This window comes from Cimex lectularius, unplaced genomic scaffold (assembly GCF_000648675.2).
Source record: "Cimex lectularius strain Harlan isolate CLEC.00 unplaced genomic scaffold, Clec_2.1 scaffold81, whole genome shotgun sequence".
In the NCBI taxonomy this organism is placed as follows: Eukaryota; Metazoa; Arthropoda; class Insecta; order Hemiptera; family Cimicidae; genus Cimex; species Cimex lectularius.
Window position 1 is genome coordinate 659,021 of NW_019392692.1, and position 22,360 is coordinate 681,380.

The 22,360-nt window shown below is 34.2% G+C and overlaps 1 protein-coding gene across 1 annotated transcript in view; it reads right to left on the minus strand.

The window, feature by feature from the left end:
• The window catches only part of LOC106660788, a 666,377-nt gene that overhangs the window by 638,053 nt on the left and 5,964 nt on the right, over positions 1 to 22,360 (minus strand). Inside the window, exon 2 of the mRNA XM_024225950.1 lies at positions 10,313 to 10,423. Coding sequence (XP_024081718.1) covers positions 10,313 to 10,421 — 109 coding nt within the window. The 5' untranslated portion in view covers positions 10,422 to 10,423. The remainder of the gene's footprint in view (positions 1 to 10,312; positions 10,424 to 22,360) is intronic.

Consider the following 22,360-nt stretch of genomic DNA (forward strand, 5'->3'; position numbering starts at 1 on the left):
ATAAGGAGTTTTTTAGTGCCGGATCAAATAAGGTTTATTGGTCGGATCTTTTTATCCTCGGTTTTACGATTCTCTGTTTTTACATGTTCTTTCCGAGTTTTACGGTTATGTTTAATGTTCGTTATCTCTGAACTAGCTAAAAGAAGAAAATTACAGCAAGAGATTTAAATCTCAAATAATTTACACTTTTTTCACCCAATTGTTTTAAACTAAATTTTAAGCAACGAAATTGAAAAATCAAAACACTTTATAAATTAAAATTATACTCGGGAAATGACTATAAACAAAATGAAGAATCACCTGTAAGACCTCTCTCAAGATGTTATTCTTTTTCCTCTCTAACTCTAAAGTCGATTCTTTTTCTTTTGCTTCTTTCGATTCATCATCATTTTACGGATATTTATTTCACAATAACGTATACCTTTTTCTTTGACTAGCCTTCTGCTAAAACATTTCTTCTTTAGTCTTCTATTTTTTTTTTTTGTTAATCTTAAAGATTATCGAAAGAATTTCCTCCGAATTCTTCAAAGTCTTGTGCCTAAAATATTGAGTTTGTTAATAAGCCAATAAACGAAAGCTCATATAATTTTCACTTACCGTTAATTTTTTTTTTAATTAAAGTTAATTTAAGTTGTCTGCGAAAGTTAGTGTTTCACTTATTTCATCCTGTTTGCACTGTTGAACAAGGTAAAGTCTACTTGCAAAGTTTAATGCTGTCAAATGTAAAACTATCAGGGAAACAATGAAACAATTTTTTAAATTCTTTTTCAACATTCGATACATTTCTATGGCCCATTTACATTGTATGCGATGCGACGCGATCACACGCGACGAGAATGCTGAAATCGCAAACCGTTCCGTATTTCATGCAATCTGAACGAGTTTTTTTTTCATATTTCCTGTATCAAATGGACGTTAAATAATAAATATTAATTACAATTAATTAAGGTTTTTAGTTGAGATAAAAAAGTCAATGGCACGAGCGGGATTCGAACCCACGATCTTCGGCAAAAAGGAGAAAAAATTCAAAAGGTGGGGTTGAGATGGGAAGTTAGTGTCCGAATGGATCGAGGTCACGATAGCTCAAGTGGTAGAGCAGCGGCGTATCAAGCCGAAGATCGTGGGTTCGAATCCCGCTCGTGCCATTGACTTTTTTATCTCAACTAAAAACCTTAATTAATTGTAAGATATTAATTAGTCAAGCGGACCACGAAATTAGTGAATTGAATAGATATTAATCTTTCTGACAACCCTTGGCTGAGTTTTTGCCTTTTTCTCTCCTAGACTTTGTTTCTCCAAGTGTCAGCGTTTAACAGATTAGCCCTTTCGCCAACGGGTCCGGAACAACAACTAAGCGTACCAGTGATTCTTGCTGGGGTTTTTGTGCTATTAATTTCATTAAGTAATAAAACCTATCTACGACTCTAATTCTATGATTTTTTAAGCCTGCTTTTATTTGCGAGCCATTTTTTTTTAATTTGTGCAACTCAACGTAAATGTGAATAAACGCCAGAATGGCATATTAAATGTTTATAGGCTACCACAAAGGTTGGACCCCTGGTCACCTATGGGGATCTAAAAGGGTGGCTGAATATCGAGAAACAAAACAATCTGCAAAACCAACAAACACTGATTTTAAAAACCTGTCTTAATATAACAGGGGCGATGCAAAAATATTGGACACCGCAAATGTTCTCCCACCCTGAAACAATTATGTACACAAGGCTATCAAAAGTGCTAGCAGACTCCTGAGATACAACGAATTAAACCAGATTAAGAAGAATCCAGCACAAAATTCTGGAGGGAATTAAAATAAATGGTATAGCTCTAACAATAACTGAGAATGTGTCAAAGGAAGCAGGAATAGACTGCGAATCCTAACAGGATTCCTGACAGGACACTGTAGATTAAATGGACATCTAAAGAAAATTGGAATAATCCAAGATGGCACACGTAGATTCTGCAAAGAAGCAGAAGAGACACCAACACACTTACTAACAAACTGCGGAGCTACACTAGCCCGCAGGAGGAAGTGTTTTGGGATGTACAATGTGACCATAGAAGAACTACAACCACTGAAACCGGGCCTATTAATCAAGTTTCTTGATGAAATAGGACTCACCGATGTGCTTTAGGCAGAGCACAGGGGATACAGCTCTTAAAGGGCGCAGTATACCATACCCTGAATTATTATATCTATCTAACAATAACTGACCAAATGAGAAAAAAGTCAATATTGAAATTCTCTTCTATGTGGGTCATAGATAATAGGGTCTTTGGAAGAAGTTTGAGGAAGAGGCCTTCATATAGTACATACATTAAAGATGGAATAAGTAGTAAGAACCTGAGTAAAAAAGCCCAATAACACCATAGCAAACCCCTTGGACAACTATTTTCCAAGGTGAGGTTCATGCAATCTATTATATTGGAAACAACCCTGAGAGACCCTTAAATTCCCTAATGTACAATATAAATTAGTGTATTAAAGGAAACTAACATGCTGACCAATTAAGAGGGGACTGCTCTCAGACCGACTCCCCGTTTTTCTCTCCGGCAGATCCGTCTCCCTACCCCCAATTTACGATATTAGAAGTGTGATTGGATCTGTCTCTACATCTTTTCGATTTGACAACACATAAGCCAATCCTGTGAGCCCGATTATAATCTGATAAAAATAGAAAATCGTCTTTCAAGCTCGACCCGGAGCCAAGTTTCTCACGTATCGCGTCTCGGAATTATTGCGTCTCAATTACCAGAAGGAAACAACACTACCTGCAGCGAGGAATACTTCTTTTCTCATCATCCTCTCCAGGTCCAGCAGTAGTTTCTCTTTTCTTGCAATCGGTTAGCATTTCGATCAACGGAATGCTATCAGGTCACACCCGAAGAACAACTAAACTGCGCATAAATGAAAGGAATATTTGTAATTTATTCTTATTCTATTAATTTTAATTAAATTAAGTGATATATTCCAGCTAGTTGGGTAAGGCAAAATAGAAAATACAAACCAAAAACAAGAAAATTGTTTATCCTCATTTTTAATAAAGGATTTACTTCAGAATAGTAATCTTGAAGATTACTCATTTTAGAATTAATTAAGGTTTTTAGTTGAGATAAAAAAGTCACGAGCGGGATTCGAACCCACGATCTTGGGCTAGATACGCCGCTGCTCTACCACTTGAGCTATCGTGACCTCGATCCACTCCGACACCGACCCCACATTTTGAATTTTTCCTCCTTCCCTCCTAAAAACCTTAATTAATTGTAATATATTAATTGGTCAAGCGGACCACGAAATTAGGGAATTCCTCATTTTGTAAATAAACACCTTTTCTCATCTTTTCTCCATTTTAATAGAATAAAGAAAACCTCTAACCATTTCTGAAGGTGGATTTTACCCGTATAAGATACCGTCTATGGGTTTAGTTGGTTTGATAGAAAATCCTTTTATTTTGTACTGCTTCCTCAATAATAGAAAGAGGTTGGCGATCAAAACGAACTATTATTAAATATAGTTTAACAAAACTTTGTGATAAATTTAATATTAATGTACAATTGGCTATGATAGCCTTATAAAAAAAAGTTTAAGCACCGGCTAAATTAAATTGTTTGGGGAAAACCAAAGGTACTGAGATTTTCATAAAATTAGTCCTTTTACTGATAGAATTTTCTAATTGCTTTGATTCGTCTTTACCTGTTAACAAGTTCATGTTAACCGAATTAAAAAATCACAGAGGCTTTGAATTTTCAACAGGGCGTCGTTCAGAACAGGGTGCGGCCCGGGTTCAAATCAAATGGGGCGCTCGCGTAAAGTTATTTGCATTTATTTCGAACTATTAAAATGGGGAAAAAACGAGGGTTGGGTTAGCGAAATTGCATATTCATGTCATCCCGGCCCGGCCGAATTTAGCGCCTGTTTGAGATCGAGGATCAACAACTCTTGCCTAATCTCGTCCGGCCTTAGCGTCGTCAATCGATCAGATAATTCACTTTCCCTCCTCCCAGCGCAACTTCTTATCACTAATTACTGAACTTTCCTGAGAAGTCAACAAGCGACGAAGGACTCTTTGGTAATTTATCTCGTTTGAACATCGTCCGCTTCATATTCAGATTCAATGGGGGAAAACGTTTAGAGCCATCCAGAAAAATCTAATAACTATCATTTCAAAACAGTTTTTATTTATTTTGTAAACATATAAATATTTATACATATATACATATAAGAGCTATCGTTATTTCCATAAATAATTTGTTTTTCAAAGATCATTACATTTTTGTTGGCTATTTACAATGTAAGGTTTTTTTTCGTTCGCCCACGATGTTAGTAAATTATTTAATCAATATGTATTTTGGATATAAAGATATGAAATTAGGTATTGCCAGTATTCTACTTATTTTTGAAAATATTTATTTTATTGTAATTATATATACTGTTACGGTTCCTCGCCGGTCCGTTGGCAATTCACCCGGTCACCGTGTACCTGGGGCTGAGTGGAGATTTTTTTTTTCCCGTGGTCGCTTGGTCTCCAAAAGAGGAATAATCGAGCGCCACACTGTTTTTATTTTATTTTCTTCCTTTAGAAAAACAATGGAACCCTCGGGGTGAAATAACAAAATCACAAATTTAAAAAAAAAAAAAAAATAAATAAATAAAACCCAACAAGAAAATAAAATATTAATGTCCTCTGTATTATGAGTAAGATGTAAAAAAAAAATCTTCAGAATTAAAACAAAAAAACAAAAAAATAAATCTGTCCAGAAACCAATCTTATAACTTAAAAGCTCGAACCTCGTGTACCTCCTTTTTCTCGTCGTTCCAGAACGGTTCTCCCCTCGCACACGCGAACCCTCCACTCCACGACGATGAGAAAAGTCCCACAAATAATAAAATAATACACTGTCACGTTTTACTTTTTCGCCTCGCTCGTCCACACCGACCAGTCTCAGCTCGAGGCCTCCTTGTCCACTCCCGTCGGACACCACTCCTCGCCAGCGTCCCCGCTGAGCCCTGGCTGGGCTTCCTTCATCTTCCAAATGCCGCCCGCGCGTCTTCGGCCTCTTCTAGACCTCGCTCAATCTTGCCGAGGGCACCCTCGCCTCTGCCCGAGTTGGGTCACCCCAGTGCAAAATTTTTTTTTTTTCTCTCGTGTTCACTGGTAACAATACTTTTAATCTGTCCCGATGACATTTGCTTTTTCGTTTCAACCAATACCTTAGATTAAAAGTACAATTACTTAAAATAATTAATACGATCAATTATGACTATTAAATACATGTACGGATTAATATTTATTTTATTTTAATTAAGTATACTATGCATCTAAAGGCTTGGTTAAGATGAAAAAGCAAGTGTCACGAGCCTTAGATTAAAAGTACAATTTATTAAATTGATTAATATGGTCAATTATGACTACTAATACTTGTATATTAATATTTATTTTGTAGTTAAACCTGCAAGCTAGTTGAAATAAATAAATGATCAATGGTACGCTTATATCACATATACGCACACACATCCCTGCAGAAGGTATTGCTTCATGAGCCGACGATTTTTTTCAATTTGCTATTAAAAAAAATGTTTAATGCATTTTATTCATTAATGTTAATTGATTGGTGTTAATTAGATAAGGGCGCTTGTAGGGCCCCTTAATGATTGGAATTTGTTGATACCCGAAAAATTCTATCAAGAATAAAAAAGCAGCTTATAACATTTCGTAGGTGGCATCTAGAACTACATTCGAAAATCTCAACCAGATCTGTCCCAAATTTAACGTTCTTGGAGTGTTTTTTAACGTAGTTAGTCCAGCATGTTACCTACAAAATAGGATAAAAAGCTCCGTAGTGCTTTTCAGTACTTATTACGAAAAACGTATAATAACAAATTTCAAAAAAAGAAGAAGATGTACCTATAAATAATCTAGTGTGTTGAGATTCCAAACTTAATATTTTTCCTGTAACAAAATTTAAACGTAAAAAATAATAATAGTGTTTGTTTTGCACAATGTTAAATGTATCAAATTAAAATATATTCCAAATCGTTTATAGTCTTAACATTGTTACTTGGTTAGTGACCGTTAATCGATAATTATTCAGAAATCGTGAGATGCGGTCTGGTATGATGTAGGTTTCAGAAAAACATTTTCTTTATCGTGCCAACGCTATCTTCCGATAACTTCAAAATAGCTTTCAAAAATTATAAAACAATTCAAACATTTTTTCCAAAATTAAGATCCCACACCAATAACAAATAAATCTGTCGTAATCAACAAAATCAACTGTTTAAACTATCCGGCAACTTACGTCGGTCTTACATCCCAATATCTGGATAAGAGAGTAAAACAGCATATCTACGATTGCAAAAAAAACCAAGCAAAATTCTACAGCACTCGCTACCCACCATTTTGAACACAAACACAATTTCGACTTCAACAATCCAAAAATATTGCACACAGAACAAAACAAACATAAACGTAATTTTTTAGAAATGGTTTATATCAACAGAGATAAACTCAGCATCAATTACAGAACAGATACATGTAAACTCAGTCGCAGCTACGCCAATATCATTAATCACATTCCACACATCAAATGTTTTTCACATAGTCTAATTTTTTAACAATTTAGCTTTCCTTTTCCTATTTATCCCTTTCTATATAATCCTAAAAGGATAATCTAGCCGAACCATTACCAACGTTTTTCCCTTCGTCACCTAAAAGAAGCCGACGCCTTATACACAAATGTCTTTTCAATACCGACTTCCTTCACCACCCCTTCAAAAGCCAACGTATATAAACACAAAATAGCAAAATCTCACTGGCACTCTCACGCGACTCGCAAGAATGGTACAATTACACAGAAGACAAACACTTTGAGTGAGTAGAAATACTTTGATTGAATATAAAAAATATGTTTTGCATTGTATAAATTCACTTTTTTCCATATCCTACATGTATTTGTTAAATGTAAACAATGTTTGTAAATCCCAAGCCCTGAAGATGATCTCAATAAAGATCGAAACGTTGGGACGATAAAGAAAATGTTTTTCTGAAACCTACATCACACCAGACCGCATCTCACGATTTCTGAATAATTATTGTTACTTAAGCATTAAAATTTACTTATGATTCATATACTTCGTAAGTCGAGTATGGAGATTTATTATTCTAGGTTTTATTTATTATCTCATGTTTCACCACCTTATGGAGTTTTTCACCGATGCAACAGTATAAATAGTGAAACCTAGGATAATTTAACTTTTAACTACAGCAACAAAGCAACATCAAAATTATTTATTTTATTTAGCGTTAACCTCACTGTGATGCTCAAACATTTAATCAGTTAAATGGACTTTTAATTTATATTGTACTTATAATTTCATAAATTTATGTTGGCAAGAAGGCATTTTTCTTATTACAGCAAATATAAAGTTTATTGATTTTAATTTTTGTTAGGAGTTTACTTTAGTAAAAGTTAAATGTTTTACGTTCTACAATTTTTTTACGTTGATTGGCTTTAATGTCATAAAGGGCATATGGTGTCCAGTTGAATTCGAAACAAAAAGGACAATCTAAAAACACTGGTGACCATTTTCTACGTTTAAATATCTAATGCACGTTACTTATGTAAAGTTATGGAGTTTCCCTTTTTGTGTTTGCACAGACACTCTGACGTGTGATTTTCCGACTACAAATATGAAAAGCATATGAAGGAATGAATTCTTCATCATATTGAAATATTAAGTTCAATGCGAAATTTTAATTGCTACAGCTGACATTTGAGCGGCTTCATATATTCATATTTTATATATGATGGGGGGATGGGAAATTAAAAACAGAAGTGAGGTCGAATTATACCGGACTTAAAAAGAGTTATATTTGTAATAGAGACGTTAGGAAAACCTTTGGTTCAAAGATAAACATCTTGAAAATGGATTATAATTAAACCTATTCGTCTTGTTTACTCAAAACAACTTTTTAATGTATATTCTATTTTGTTTAAGTTAACGAGATGATTCAAGAGTAAAAAGAGAACTGATGATGACATTAAAGTGTAATGTCTGAATCAAGAAAACCAAGGCCAGATGTGCAAGGAAGAGGAATGATTACACAAAAGAAAAGAGATGCAGTTTAACCAGACCATTAATTTTGCCAAAGCTGATAAATCAACACTCAATTACTGTAATTATATACTAACCTTAAAAAAATTCGAACCTTAGACAAAAACAAAGAATTAGAAAAAAATGCGAATCTTAAATTTAAACTTTGTTATTTTCCACAAAAATAAAATACATAGATATTAAACTTTACATTAGTGAAGTAGAATTTTATGTATATATAAAGAATATATATATAATATTCTTATATATAAAGAAGCTGTGTGATTAGCGAGGAGGTTAAAAAAATTGCTGGCTATGTCGTCTAGATATGAAATTCCCCATATTGATTGATATCGCCATGGTTAAAAAGAGAGAATATAATCGTTTTAACAAAAGATAGAGAATCAGCACCTAAATTATTATTATTATTAATTATTAATTTTTAAGGGCATTTTAACGGCTAAGGTCATTTCACGCCCTAACATCCAAACCTTCTATCTTAGGTTAGCTATATCCCTTCTGAGTGCTATAAAACTCTGACTCCAAACATTATCTCATAAACTAATCTAGCTTTATTTTATCCGGGTTCGAATCCCGCTCGTGCCATTGACTTTTTTATCTCAACTAAAAACCTTAATTAATTGTAAGATATTAATTAGTCAAGCGGACCACGAAATTAGTGAATTGAATAGATATTAATCTTTCTGACAACCCTTGGCTGAGTTTTTGCCTTTTTCTCTCCTAGACTTTGTTTCTCCAAGTGTCAGCGTTTAACAGATTAGCCCTTTCGCCAACGGGTCCGGAACAACAACTAAGCGTACCAGTGATTCTTGCTGGGGTTTTTGTGCTATTAATTTCATTAAGTAATAAAACCTATCTACGACTCTAATTCTATGATTTTTTAAGCCTGCTTTTATTTGCGAGCCATTTTTTTTTAATTTGTGCAACTCAACGTAAATGTGAATAAACGCCAGAATGGCATATTAAATGTTTATAGGCTACCACAAAGGTTGGACCCCTGGTCACCTATGGGGATCTAAAAGGGTGGCTGAATATCGAGAAACAAAACAATCTGCAAAACCAACAAACACTGATTTTAAAAACCTGTCTTAATATAACAGGGGCGATGCAAAAATATTGGACACCGCAAATGTTCTCCCACCCTGAAACAATTATGTACACAAGGCTATCAAAAGTGCTAGCAGACTCCTGAGATACAACGAATTAAACCAGATTAAGAAGAATCCAGCACAAAATTCTGGAGGGAATTAAAATAAATGGTATAGCTCTAACAATAACTGAGAATGTGTCAAAGGAAGCAGGAATAGACTGCGAATCCTAACAGGATTCCTGACAGGACACTGTAGATTAAATGGNTAATATACATATATATTTATATATACATATAGGTTTTCATCGCTTGAGGATGATAAACGTTACATAATAAAGCTTTGTCCTTCCAGTATTCAATAAAACAAACTATGCTTATTATTTGACATAATTATCAATCTGCGTGCTGTAAATAATGAATTACTCATCTCGAGAACCTCAGTCAGTCAAAACGCGTTACTTGGTTTATTCAAAAGAACGTACAATACAAGTCACTAATTAACTTATAATAACGTGAAATTTCTTACGATTCTTCTTTATCAATATTTACCTTTAACTACGTCGACGTAAAATAAAACACTAAAACTATTCCATAAATGTCTGTTTTTTTAAATTTTCAAATAACTTAAAAATATATTGGACAGGCACTGGGTCTGTCTTAATTGGCGGGGGTTCAAGACATTGAAACGAATTTTAGCAGAATAGCAGGCATCACTAAAGAGGGCGCAAAGTGGTAATAAGTTTGAATGGCATCAAAACCGGTGTAAGTAGACGGACATAGTAAGTGACTATAAGACAAACAACCCAACAACCTAAACTTAAAAATTTATTTGTATTATTGTGCAATTAGTTGATGATGCATGAAATGTTTGCACATTGAACATTAAGATAAATCGTCACATTTATTATTCGAGATTGAAGAGTGACGGGTTAAACTTTTTAAAGTGTGAATTAAATATCGATCAGGGCAAGACAGAATCGCTTAGAAATGGGTCAAGCAGTCCTTACGAATGTGTTAGTTCGTTATTCATCGATGTGTGATGCTTAATATTGAATTTAATTTACGGATTTTTAGCTTTAAAAGTCGTTTTGGAATTAATCGCTCACCTGTGAATGGTGCGAAGAGCACGAGAATCGTGGCGAACATTATTTTGCAGATCCTGTTGGCTGGCTGGTGGCTTCTTGAGCGACGGTTTTTTGAAATCAACACCGTCATCTCTGAAACCAATAAACAATAACATTTAGATCATCATCAAATTAATCAGGTAAAAGAAGCTTGCAGAAAAAACAATATGCCACTGCATAAGGTATTTAAACAAATTGTCTGTTACTAAAATGTAATTAATTTATTTTTACTAAAAATCTCGTATCTAACACAAATGGAAATTAATCGTTCCCAATGTAAGTCTCATGATGTTTTTTATAATCATCCAAAAAAGCAATTTTGTACCAATGACATGAAGCAAAGTATTCAAAGTGAAAATAAAAAATACAACTGGTAAATACTAGCTTAAATAAAATTATAAAATTTGCATGCCTTAGATAATTATATTGTAGATAATTTTAGGGATATTTATTTAGTTTGTTAGACCACAGAACCTAACATCACTTTTTCAAATTTCACTTTTATTCAAATCATCAAAGAAGATGTCAAAATGCCCCTACGGGAATTTAACTTACAATCATGTTTGGGGAAAAATTAAGATTGATGCTACGATGCGTCATGTTTTACTGTGCTGCCTGACGTGTTTGCAACAATATTTTCCCGCAGTCTAAAGAAAATATCACACGTTCCACATTTTAAGTGTAACTAAACGTCCTTCATTCCAATTAAATAATGCTCGCCGATTTTACTTGATAGCGGCAGTTAGAGCCAGTGCGTTAAAGTCGAGAAGAGGATTTGATGGAATTGACCGTTTCCTCTCGGGAAGCAGTTCATAACAAAAGGATTAGACTATAAGCACAGCAAATGCACATGGCATTTGTGTGAAGTCGGCCCTTTATAGGTTTATTTGAGCTTTATTCAGTAATGTGTAGATCTTGACTAGACTACATCTCATCCAAATAATCATTAATTAACGGTCACTACAAACTACACATTTCTACACGAGAAGAACGAAGAACAACATGAGATTCCACGAGCAGATTTCAATTACACATGGACAAAAGCAAAGAGGTTCTGAAGGACATCGCTACTACTCAAAAGAAACTAGCATTTACAATCAATCAGAGAACCTTTTTGTTAAAATGCAGACAAAACAAGGTATTTCCTACTCACATCAAATATGGATTTTCTTTCACAAATGCCACACTAATATAACCAAACACCAACATTAACGACATACTTAAGGCCACAATACAATTCAAAAGAAATATTTTAAACATCAAAATCATACAAGACCGCAGATCTCCAAATAATCATTTATACAACAGATTGAATTTCGCGTTTTTGTTGTCTTTATTGAAAATTCTCTTACCACATTGCTTTATTATATTTTATCGAATGCCACTTCATTAGTCTTAAACAATTCCATCATGTACATTCAGCAATTTATGTTTGTGTTTGATTAATATTTTTTTTCTTTCAAGCTTAAAACAAACAATAGAAACTAAATATTAATTACATTTCTTCTTGCGAAACAATGATTTTACTATAAAGCGAATCTCTCAAAGACCCATAAAAAATGTATGATTTAATACATTTATTTAAAAAAAACATAAAATAAAAAATTGAGACAATATGAATATAATAAAAATGTAATAAAACAACAACAATTAGAGGATAGCCGCACATGGGCGCTGGAAAGCGACCGAAGAGGTGTGCGCCACGACTGTGCTAAAAGAGGATACTAGGAAGCAGGGTTTGCGCTTCCCAGGCACTGCAGCCTTCTGGTTTTACCTACCACGACTGTGACTGTGAAACATATTTTAGAATAGTTTGAACGACTAGCGCCGCACAGGATTCGATATGGTCTGCTGAACGATATGTCGAAGATATTAAAACACAACAGTGATCATAAATTCACTAATTTCGTGGTCCGCTTGACCAATTAATATATTACAATTAATTAAGGTTTTTAGTCGAGATAAAAAAGTCAATGGCACGAGCGGGATTCGAACCCACGATCTTCGGCTTGATACGCCGCTGCTCTACCACTTGAGCTATCGTGACCTCGATCCACTCGGACACTAACTTCCCATCTCAACCCCACATTTTGAATTTTCCCTCCTTTTTGCCATTTTTCAAATTTCGTGTAATCGGATTGGATTCTCGACGACAAATAAATTGGTCACGGAGAGCTTTAGTGAAGTACACTTCATTTTAAATAATTAAATTCACTAATTTCGTGGTCCGCTTAACCAATTAGTACATTACAATTAATTAAGGTTTTTAGTTGAGATAAAAAATCGTGGGTTCGAATCCTGCTCGTACCATTGACTTTTTTATCTCAATCAAAAACCTTAATTAATAATAGTGGTCATAAAGATGAACTCCTTGAATATCTAAAATCGATAAACGCATATGGTCACTCACACGTGAAATTTTGTTCCTCTTCTTGGTAAGAATATGTTTATTTGCGTGCGTTGGTAAATATGAATGGACTGGTCTGTGTCGGAATATAGAGTACCCTGCAGACCCTGTAGTGTAGGTTCTTTTTTTCACTGTGTATGTATGTATGTGTGCGTGCTGCTATAATATCAATTGAATTACGGCTCTTAACCACGTGTGATAGGAGACGTTTATTATGGAAGAAGTTACATGTTTGATGTATCCCACATTTCAGCAGAAGGTAAATCGCCCATGAATGGGCTAATAACCTATTACATAGACAAAACGCAGGAAGGGAAAATGCCGAGTAGCTCCGGCTATGTCTGTAGCTACTACCTTATCCTTCCGCAACATACAACCCATACCTTCGAAAGATCCTTTCTGATCCGAGCCACTAAACTCTGGAACTCCCTTCCCCTCTCTTTCGTCACGCTGCCTCCTTTTCCTCCTTTAAATCCCACCTGTATAATCACCTGCTCTCCCTCCAAGCAGAGACCTCACGTTAACATTTGTTATTTTTGTTTAATATTATCGTAATTAGTTCTTCTGTCCTGCCTTATTGGTATACATTGTGCCAAGATTTCTATCTTTTTTTTTTACTTTTAACTTCATAGAAGGAACTTCCTTTATTTATTTCATGTAAATTATTTTTAGGGGACACCAGTCCCAGAATAAAGTTATTTTTCTTCTTCTTCTATTTGCCGGCAAAAAATGAAAATAAATAAAGAACAATTAGAAGTTGAATTGAATTAAGTTTTCTTTTAATAACAAAATGTTATATAGTAAATTCATTTTATACGGTAAGTAAAAATTCAAAACGCTAGTTCAGATGAACATAGCAACTTGACCTTGCATGAAATAAAAAAATTTCGGGTAGAATACTAATAATGGCATGAGATACCTTGACTAATATAATTTATTTTGCCACAAATTACTCAAAATATGAAGCTGATTGTCTTATCACGCGTCATTAAAAGTTTCAACAGATCAACCAACACGAGGTTGATACTCCTAACCTTTTAAAAAGTTTACGAAATAGCGCACTGACACTACTGTTGGCAGACCCCAGAGATAGCTAATTTCCAATATGCCATTAGTTCTGAAGTAGTACACTTGCGTAAGAATAATTCTCGTCATAAACACCTTAGCACACTTTCTCGATTGCTCTGACTGTATTGCAATAATATAAAATTGATGCTTCTTTTGCAATATAGATTGTAAGTGATAGTAATTATTTATTTTTTAGGCTATGGTTAAACTAATTTCTGCCCTATCCTTGTAGTATTTTTTCCATATAATTTCCATATGTCCATAGTTTAGTCTATATTTAAAACTGGATCAAATGTAATTTCAAGTTATGAGGTATTAATGGCCCAGCCTCTAGTACTCATGTTCAATTCATCTGTATGTTATATTATTATGTTGTGGCATGTAACATAACTACATATCAATGTATGTTATCTGTATGGTATATTGTTGGGCGTTCGACACTTGCTATCCGTGTGCTTCTGGGATATAATCCCAGCGCAGAACATTGGTTTTACATTGATCTTAATACGAAAATGGGTTGTAGTTAAACATTAATTCAATGAGCAGTTGGGCTTTAATGTCTAAAGGCTTAAACCCTCCTGAATAACACTTAAATTACAATAAAGTCATTATTATTAATACTAAGGATATGCAATGAGAGGTTAACACACATAAACTTACTTTTAGGTCAACGCCCCCGTATGTGTCCGACATTTAGCGATAGGTTGCCTGATGTGTCCTACCTTATTGAACGGAGCAATGCCTTGGCTCGGGGTATCGCGGTAGCCGAGTTGTCAGCGATTTAAGCCAGGAACACACTTACCCGATGCTACGCCATGCGACGCTACACGATGCCACCCGACGCCTTGCCACGTTTTGGTGGGGTGTGCACATCTATACGACGCAACCCACGTCGCGTACAGTCCACAGCGTTTATCACAATAATCACTATCCCAATCGCAACGCATCTTTTGTTCTTAATGCACTATCTTAAGCAAAACCTTGTAATAAATTGTTAGTTAAATTTTATGAGCTCAACCATCTAATAAATTGTTTGTTAAACTTAATTTGTTTTAAATAAAGTTACTCCTAACCATCATAATTAAACAATGTTTATAAAAATTTGGTTTACATTAAAATAAGATGTTGGAATTAATATAACGACAAAATTATATGTACTTAGTTTGAAATAAACTACAAAAAATATGAGTGTCCTGTTCTGATGCTACCCGACATTAGAAAATGGTGTAATTTTACGAGCAAAACTATGAAATAAACTGTTAATTAAATTTTATGAGCAAAACCGTGTAATAAATTGTTCCAATTTTAGTATATGTACCGCCGAAGCGAGTACAATAAATTGTTAGTTAAATTCATTATATCAAAAAATCGTATTCCGGTGTTTTGATTAATTTTCTACCAAACCATTAAAATTAATTTTTTAAATAAAAACTAATTATTTTAATCACAGTTAATTTGGTTTATATTAAAATAAGTATGCTGTAATTAATATAACGACAATAATACATGTGGTTTGAATAAAAATATGAGTGTCCGGTTCTCTTGTCTTCGACTGTACTCGATGCGAACCGACGAAAATCTGGACAGTGGGGATCGCAGAGCGTCGGGTAGGTTAGCGTGGCATAGCATCGGGTAGATGTGCACGGGGGTAACGCAACCTTATGGAAAATCGGAGTTTGGATTTGCGTCGGGTAGCATCGGGTAGCGTCGCATAGCGTAGCATCGGGTAAGTGTGTTCCCGACTTTACGCTCTTGGCTGGTAAACCAAGCGGTTGTGGATTCGATTCCAACCGTCGCCCCGGCCTTTTTTCATTCTACCTTTCACCCAATATATTTCACCCGATATTTTCGCATTCTCTGAAAATATATTTATTAGCGTTAATGTGTAGTGGTGGAATACTGAGCACCACATCGACGCTATAGTTATATAATAGGTGTAAAGGGTGATGAAGGAATATCGAGTACTCCAACTACCTTAACTGCCTGAATGGTATATAAATAAGAAGAATGTCTTTAGGATAAGTGAGAGTATATATGTACTTAAGAACTGATTGCATCGTTGGCTAAAATGCCCTCGCTGTTAATAGCCCTTGGAGCCCAATCTCGGTGGCTGGACGGATAAGACCGAGGTCTGACGGGGGTGGCTGATTCTCGAGATCTGCCGGTGATTTATTGTAACTTACAGAAAATCTGGAATTCTGGTGGACTGCTAGATGTGATAGGCTCAACTATGTATACGAGTGTATGCATAGCTTATTTAAATCAGTAAATATTATTGTTACATTATTTATTTTACATTTTTAAACTTTCAGTTCGTATGCTTTTCGCATTATTATTTATTATCAAATGAAGTAATAATGTAATACAAAATTTATTTAGACCAATAAAGGCTATAAAACATAAAATATGTTGCGAACTAGTGTCCAACCTGGCGAGTCATCAACTGTTTCGTAATATACTGATAACTATTTGTCTTCTTGACTTGCTAACAATTTTATTTTGATGTATGATCAGTATTAGGTCAAGGGGTAGAATAAAAAACAATATTACAACTTTGCCTGCCGGGCTTCAAGGTATATTTACCAACAAATTAACAACAATAAATTAAAAATTATTTTATAAAAACAAATATTCATTGAATGACAAATTTGGGAATACCCTATCTTTTGGGGTACTTTCAATTTACCATCCACAAAGAAAAATCTTCCCATCTTTGATCTTATAGCAGATGTGGAAGTAATTTTGAGAGATGTCATAGTTATAAAACAAATTTTTGAGAGCAGAGCTTTCCAATATATTAAGAAATGGTGACACCTTGAATAAGCATTTAAACGACAATTTTTTGATCTAGGCAGTCAAGTTTGTTCAGCTTTTTTTAAAGGAGAATCCGAACGTTGTCTTGATAAAGTCCGACAAGGGAATTAAAAATGTTTTAATGTACAAAGATGAATATGGATATTTCCTCAAGGATAGAATATCTACAAACTAAGTAGCAGGGATCCTACTTTGGTGTTGGAGAGACGTAATCTTGATAAACTTTTGGAAAAGAAATGAGTGAATAGTTTTCAAGCTAATTCTCTTAAAATACATAACTCTGTTCCTCCAAAAATATACGGTTTGCCTAAGGTACATAAAGCAGATATGCCTCTGAGGCATATTGTTTCAAGCATTCTGTCACCCTTTTACAATTATCAAAATGGTTGAAGCCAAAGTTCTTTGGAATAGAAGTAGTAGAAAAATACAATGTTAAAAATGTTTTTGAGTTCAGAGATAAGATATCTAATGTAATGAGGATGATGAAATTTTGGTGTCATTTGATGTTAAATCTCTCTTTACCTTAGTCGCTCTTAAGCGTAAGTGTCGCTCGTAAGTGTTTTATTTACATTTTACAACGACATTGGTCACACTTCTCCGAGTTAATTAACGTGACATTGAAATTATTCATAGAAATTTTGGAATTCGCATGTATGTATGGCTATTTGAAGTTTGATGGAACAACATTCACCCAAGTCGACGGGGTGGCCATGGGAGGTGTTCTTTCGCCTTTGAGGGCTGACGTCGTAATGAATGATCTGCTTGTCTGGGTTTTCAGAATGGTTGAATTTACAATTAAGTTTCTGTGAAAGTATGTTGATGACGTTCTCTTGGTCATCCCAAAACAAAATTTAGATTTTCTGATATCTGTTTTTAATGGTCACCATGATTGTTTGCAATTCACGTATGAATTGGAAAGCGATGGATATTTACCATATTTAGATGTTTTGGTGACAGAGATGAACATAATATATTACCCGACCGCATCTCACGATATCTGAATAACTATCGATTAACGGTCACTAATCTCTACACATATTATGCTCAAAATGGTATACCAAAGAAATTAACTCAGACAGATTTTTCAATTTCAATTCCTCTCACCCCTTTGGAATTAAGGTAAACTGTGCTAACAATCTGTCTCGTGAACAATGTTGGGAAGAGGGTAAGGAGGGAGCATTAAAGATCTTGAAGTCTAATGGCTATCCTCATTCCTTGGTTGTAAAGCTAATTAATCAATATTTATCCAAAATATCTTCTAGTCAAAGCATTCCCCCTCAAGAGAGTCCTGTGTAGAAACAGGTATGTCAAGGATTTATAAAAGCTTAACATTTGTACCTGATGTTGAATCGACCCATTACCGGATCTTCACTCGCGGGTTTTTTGTTTCAGTTATTCAAACGCGTTTCGGCATTGCGTAATCTTCAGAAGCATCTCAGTGAGAAACTGTCTGTCATTTTGTCTGAGTGCGGGTAATGTAGTATTGGGCCCGCCGCTTGTCAACACCAACGCCAGGACAACACAAAAACACTAACAACAAAAATACACAAAATTAAAAAAGAAACTAACAAACCTCAGTAAACACAAACCAACCAACGCCCAACTGACAACACTTTCATAAACCACACAAACAAAATTCAACACCAATGAAACAAAACTATTACAAAAAGGGCTAAAAGACAACATAAAATCCCCAACACAGAAAGTAATATAACACAAGCCATAATTGACACAGAAACAGCCGTTGGACTAGTACATACGGACATACAAGGACGAACAAGACACATCACAGCCACCATAACAGACAAAACAACATGAGTTCACCGACTCGCAGAACATAACCCATCATCTACTATTTATACCTGATATTAGCAATAATGTGAGGATACTCATAAAAAACAATGTAGCTGATAGAAATATTTGTTTTATGTATTCGAATTAGATGGATAGATTCTTCACAAAGTTAAAAGATAAAGATGATATATGTAACACTTCTAAAGTAATTTATGGAGTATCCTGTATGGGATGCCCTGCCAAATACATAGGCCAGACCATGTAAAAGCTAAAAACCAAATTGTTAACCCGGTTGTCCCAAAACCACCACCACAACATCGAGCACAATTTTGATTTTGATAACATTGACGTGTTGCATAAAGAATCTTCAGAGGTAAGAAGAAAAGTAAAGGAGACTTTGTGGAAACAACATTAACGTGGAAAAGAACTCTTGTAATGTGCAGAATGATTTTCAAAAAATCGGTTCAGCTTATTCGTGTTTGTTACAATTTGTAAGGGAGAGGACGTCACACGCGTGATTATGTTATCACGTGTCTAATCTTATAGCTGATGTATTGTTTGGTTAGACTTTTCAATTGTGTATGTATAAATTATTAAGAGTTACTAAATTCACTAGTTTCGTGGTCCGCTTGACGAATTAATATATTTCAATTAATTAAGGTTTTTAGTTGAGATAAAAAAAGTCAGTGTCACGAGCGGGATTCGAACCCACGACCTTCGGCTAGATACGCCGCTACTCTACCACTTGAGCTACTGTTACTTCGATCCACTCGGACACTAACTTCCCATCTCAACCCCACCTTTTGAATTTTCCCTTCCTTTTTGCCATGTTCGCTAAAGTTCTCCATGGCCATTTCATTTGTCGCCGAGAATCAAATAGATTACACGGCATTTGAAAAATGGCAAAAAGGAGGGAAAATTCAAAAGGTGCGGTTGAGGTGGGAAGTTAGTGTCCGGGTGGATCGAAGTCACGATAGCTCAAATATTGGGTTGTCCGGAAAATAATGCAGGATTTTGGTATTAAACAAAAAAAAAGAAACTAGTTACTTTAAAGCAATGTTCTTTAATCAAAATAATTTCCCATACNGCAGCGGCGTATCTATCCGAAGGTCATGGGTTCAAATCCCGCTCGTGACACTGACTTTTTTATCTCAACTAAAAGCCATAATTAATTGAAATAACTTAAGTGTTACCTTTCCCGTTTTTGTAATTATTTTACAATTAATTTTATTTCAAAAAACCCAATACAGTAAGTATTTACCTGTCCCAAAAGTTGGTTATTGTTTGTTTTAATAAAATAACTGTCAATTATTGTTCTTAATTTGTTAGAAAATATAGGCCCTGATGATTACCTTGAAGCCCGGGTCGAATGCTTAGCAAAGTTGTAATTTTGTTTTTTATTCTACCCCTTGAGCATAATACTGATCATACATCAAATTAAACTTCAAGTGGTCGATACCTTCTCTTCAATAACAATTTTAATCGCAAAGATTTAAATTAATACTAATAATCAATGAGCGATTGAATGAATATACTAAATGACTTTTAAAATAACACAGTTAGATTATGCAAACGAAATTATTTTGTTTAAAAAAGTTATATTTATAAAAATTAGTTTTTCTGTGATATCTTCTATAGTAATATGGGTTTGGTTTCGTTCTTGGTTAACTTTTTTTCCAAATCTTAAATATAAAAGCCAAAATATATTTTATTTATTTTTGACGACACAGAGAATTTAAACGAACAAATAATATTCTAGTCGTGTCTAAACAAATAAAAATAAATGGCCGGTATTTTTTTTTCGTTTTAAAAACACAATGTCTCGTAAATGGCCCATGAATAATGAAGAAATCTTTTATAAAAAATTATATTAGCAAAATGGATATCATAAAATGTTTCTTATATAAAAGACAACGAAAAATACCATTTTAAATAAAATGAACAATTGAGAGAAAAAAAAAAAAGAAAAAAAAAGGAAATAACGAAAATATTCTGATTCAGCAAACAAAAATTATTTATTGTTTTTATTTAAAGAAAAGGTTCCATTATAATTAATTGATATTTGTCTGATCGCAAAACAACAAATCATAATTGATTAAGAACACATCACTGATATAATTTTAATTTTTAAATGTAAAAATCGAGTAATTACCCAACATAAAATATGCACGGTAATGTTATTTTGGAGAACAGCTCCGACTCCATTTTTTTTCTTTGCATGTCGTATTTTGTATCCAATCAAAAATTTAAGGCTGGAAAATGACGGCAGATGACTACAGGCTTGGGCCGAGGCCAATATCTCCGCCCCCGCCGACTGCCACCGGAAATCGCATGTCATTGCTGTCTGTAAATATTTTCATTTCCTGCCTTCCCAACGTAGTCCGGCTTAACAGATCCCCAGCCAGCTCTGTATTCTTTCCGGTTTCGTTTATTCGGCGATCAATGCACGCGCTTGGATATTGGTTCATTCGGGAATCAAAAAGCCCGCCCTCCGTTTAAACAAAAGGGCCATAACGCTTTTTTACGATATCCACCGCCACGGCGTTTTCTTCCGTATTAAATCTTTGACAAATTCTATTTCTGTGGTAAATTTGTAGCCACGTATTTATTGGCCTTCTTGAAATGTTTATTGTATAATTTTATGAAAAGACAAACTTAAAAAACATAAATATAATATATAAACAATGTTTGTAAATCCCAGGCCCTGAAGATGATTTCAATAAAGATCGAAACGTTGGCACGATAAAGAAAATGTTTTTCTGAAACCTACATCACACCAGACCGCATCTCAAGATTTCTATATAAAAAACATAAAGTTTAGCATATTCAAAAAAATTCTTTTATTGATATAGATAGATAATTTAGTTAAAATAATGTACTATTAAAAAAGGAAGAAAAAAGTGTATAGACGTGGATGAAATACGTCTTTTAAAAAACTGTATAGAGAAAAGAATAGATTTTCTTCAACCATAACAAACCAAAATAACATTGAATTGTAAAAAAAATTAATATAATACTCTTATGGCCAACTTTGGAAATACATATTTTCTTATCATTTTAAGTCACAGATTTGCAATAGGTCTCATATTTTAGAAAATTTTACGCTGGACGAGATGGCTTTTTTAAATGTTTTCGGCGATGTGGAATATCAATTCAGCTAATTCAATGCTCTCCGTTATCGGGTTTGTGGTCAAGATAAACAGCAAGGTTTTATTTTATTACCAAGCTTCCGACTGTATATTTAGTCATTTGTATATTTAGGTGCTACAATGCCAAAATCGATTAACAAAACAGTTTATCTCAATCACTTCTTTCGCCTGTCTCAATATTCCTGAGAAAACTTCTTCTGGGAATGAAACAGACATAGTCTCGAAAATGTTCCGAAATAAATTGGTTTAATAAATTGTTGACTACTTCATCATTGCTTCCTTCCACAAGCTGAATAAAAATTTTTTGATTTATGCGAATAAACGTATTAAATGACATTCTGAACATAATTTAAATGCAGATTTAGTTCAGTTTAGTACAGCTCATTTAGCATAATTTAGAATTTTCCAGTTAATATTTCAAAAAGTAAGACCCGTTAATCGTGTTTTCTTGAATGGGTTCGTTGTTATTTGCAAAATCTAATAATAAATTAAGCACCTGAGAAAACCATATTTTTAAAAGTTTAGGAAGTTAGTAAATGTGACAAGATTATAAAAATTGAGGAAGTACATACCTACACAATATGAATTTTAAACTCGAAAAAAGTAGGCTGGTTTGTGTGAGCACAGTGTATTCAGTCAATATAAACTTATACTTTATAAGACAATTAATTAAGGTTTTTAGTTGAGATGAAAAAAAGTTAACGGCACGAGAGGGATTCGAACCCACGACCTTCGGCTAGATACGCCGCTGCTCTACCACCTGAGCTATCGTGACCTCGATCCACTCGGACATCAACT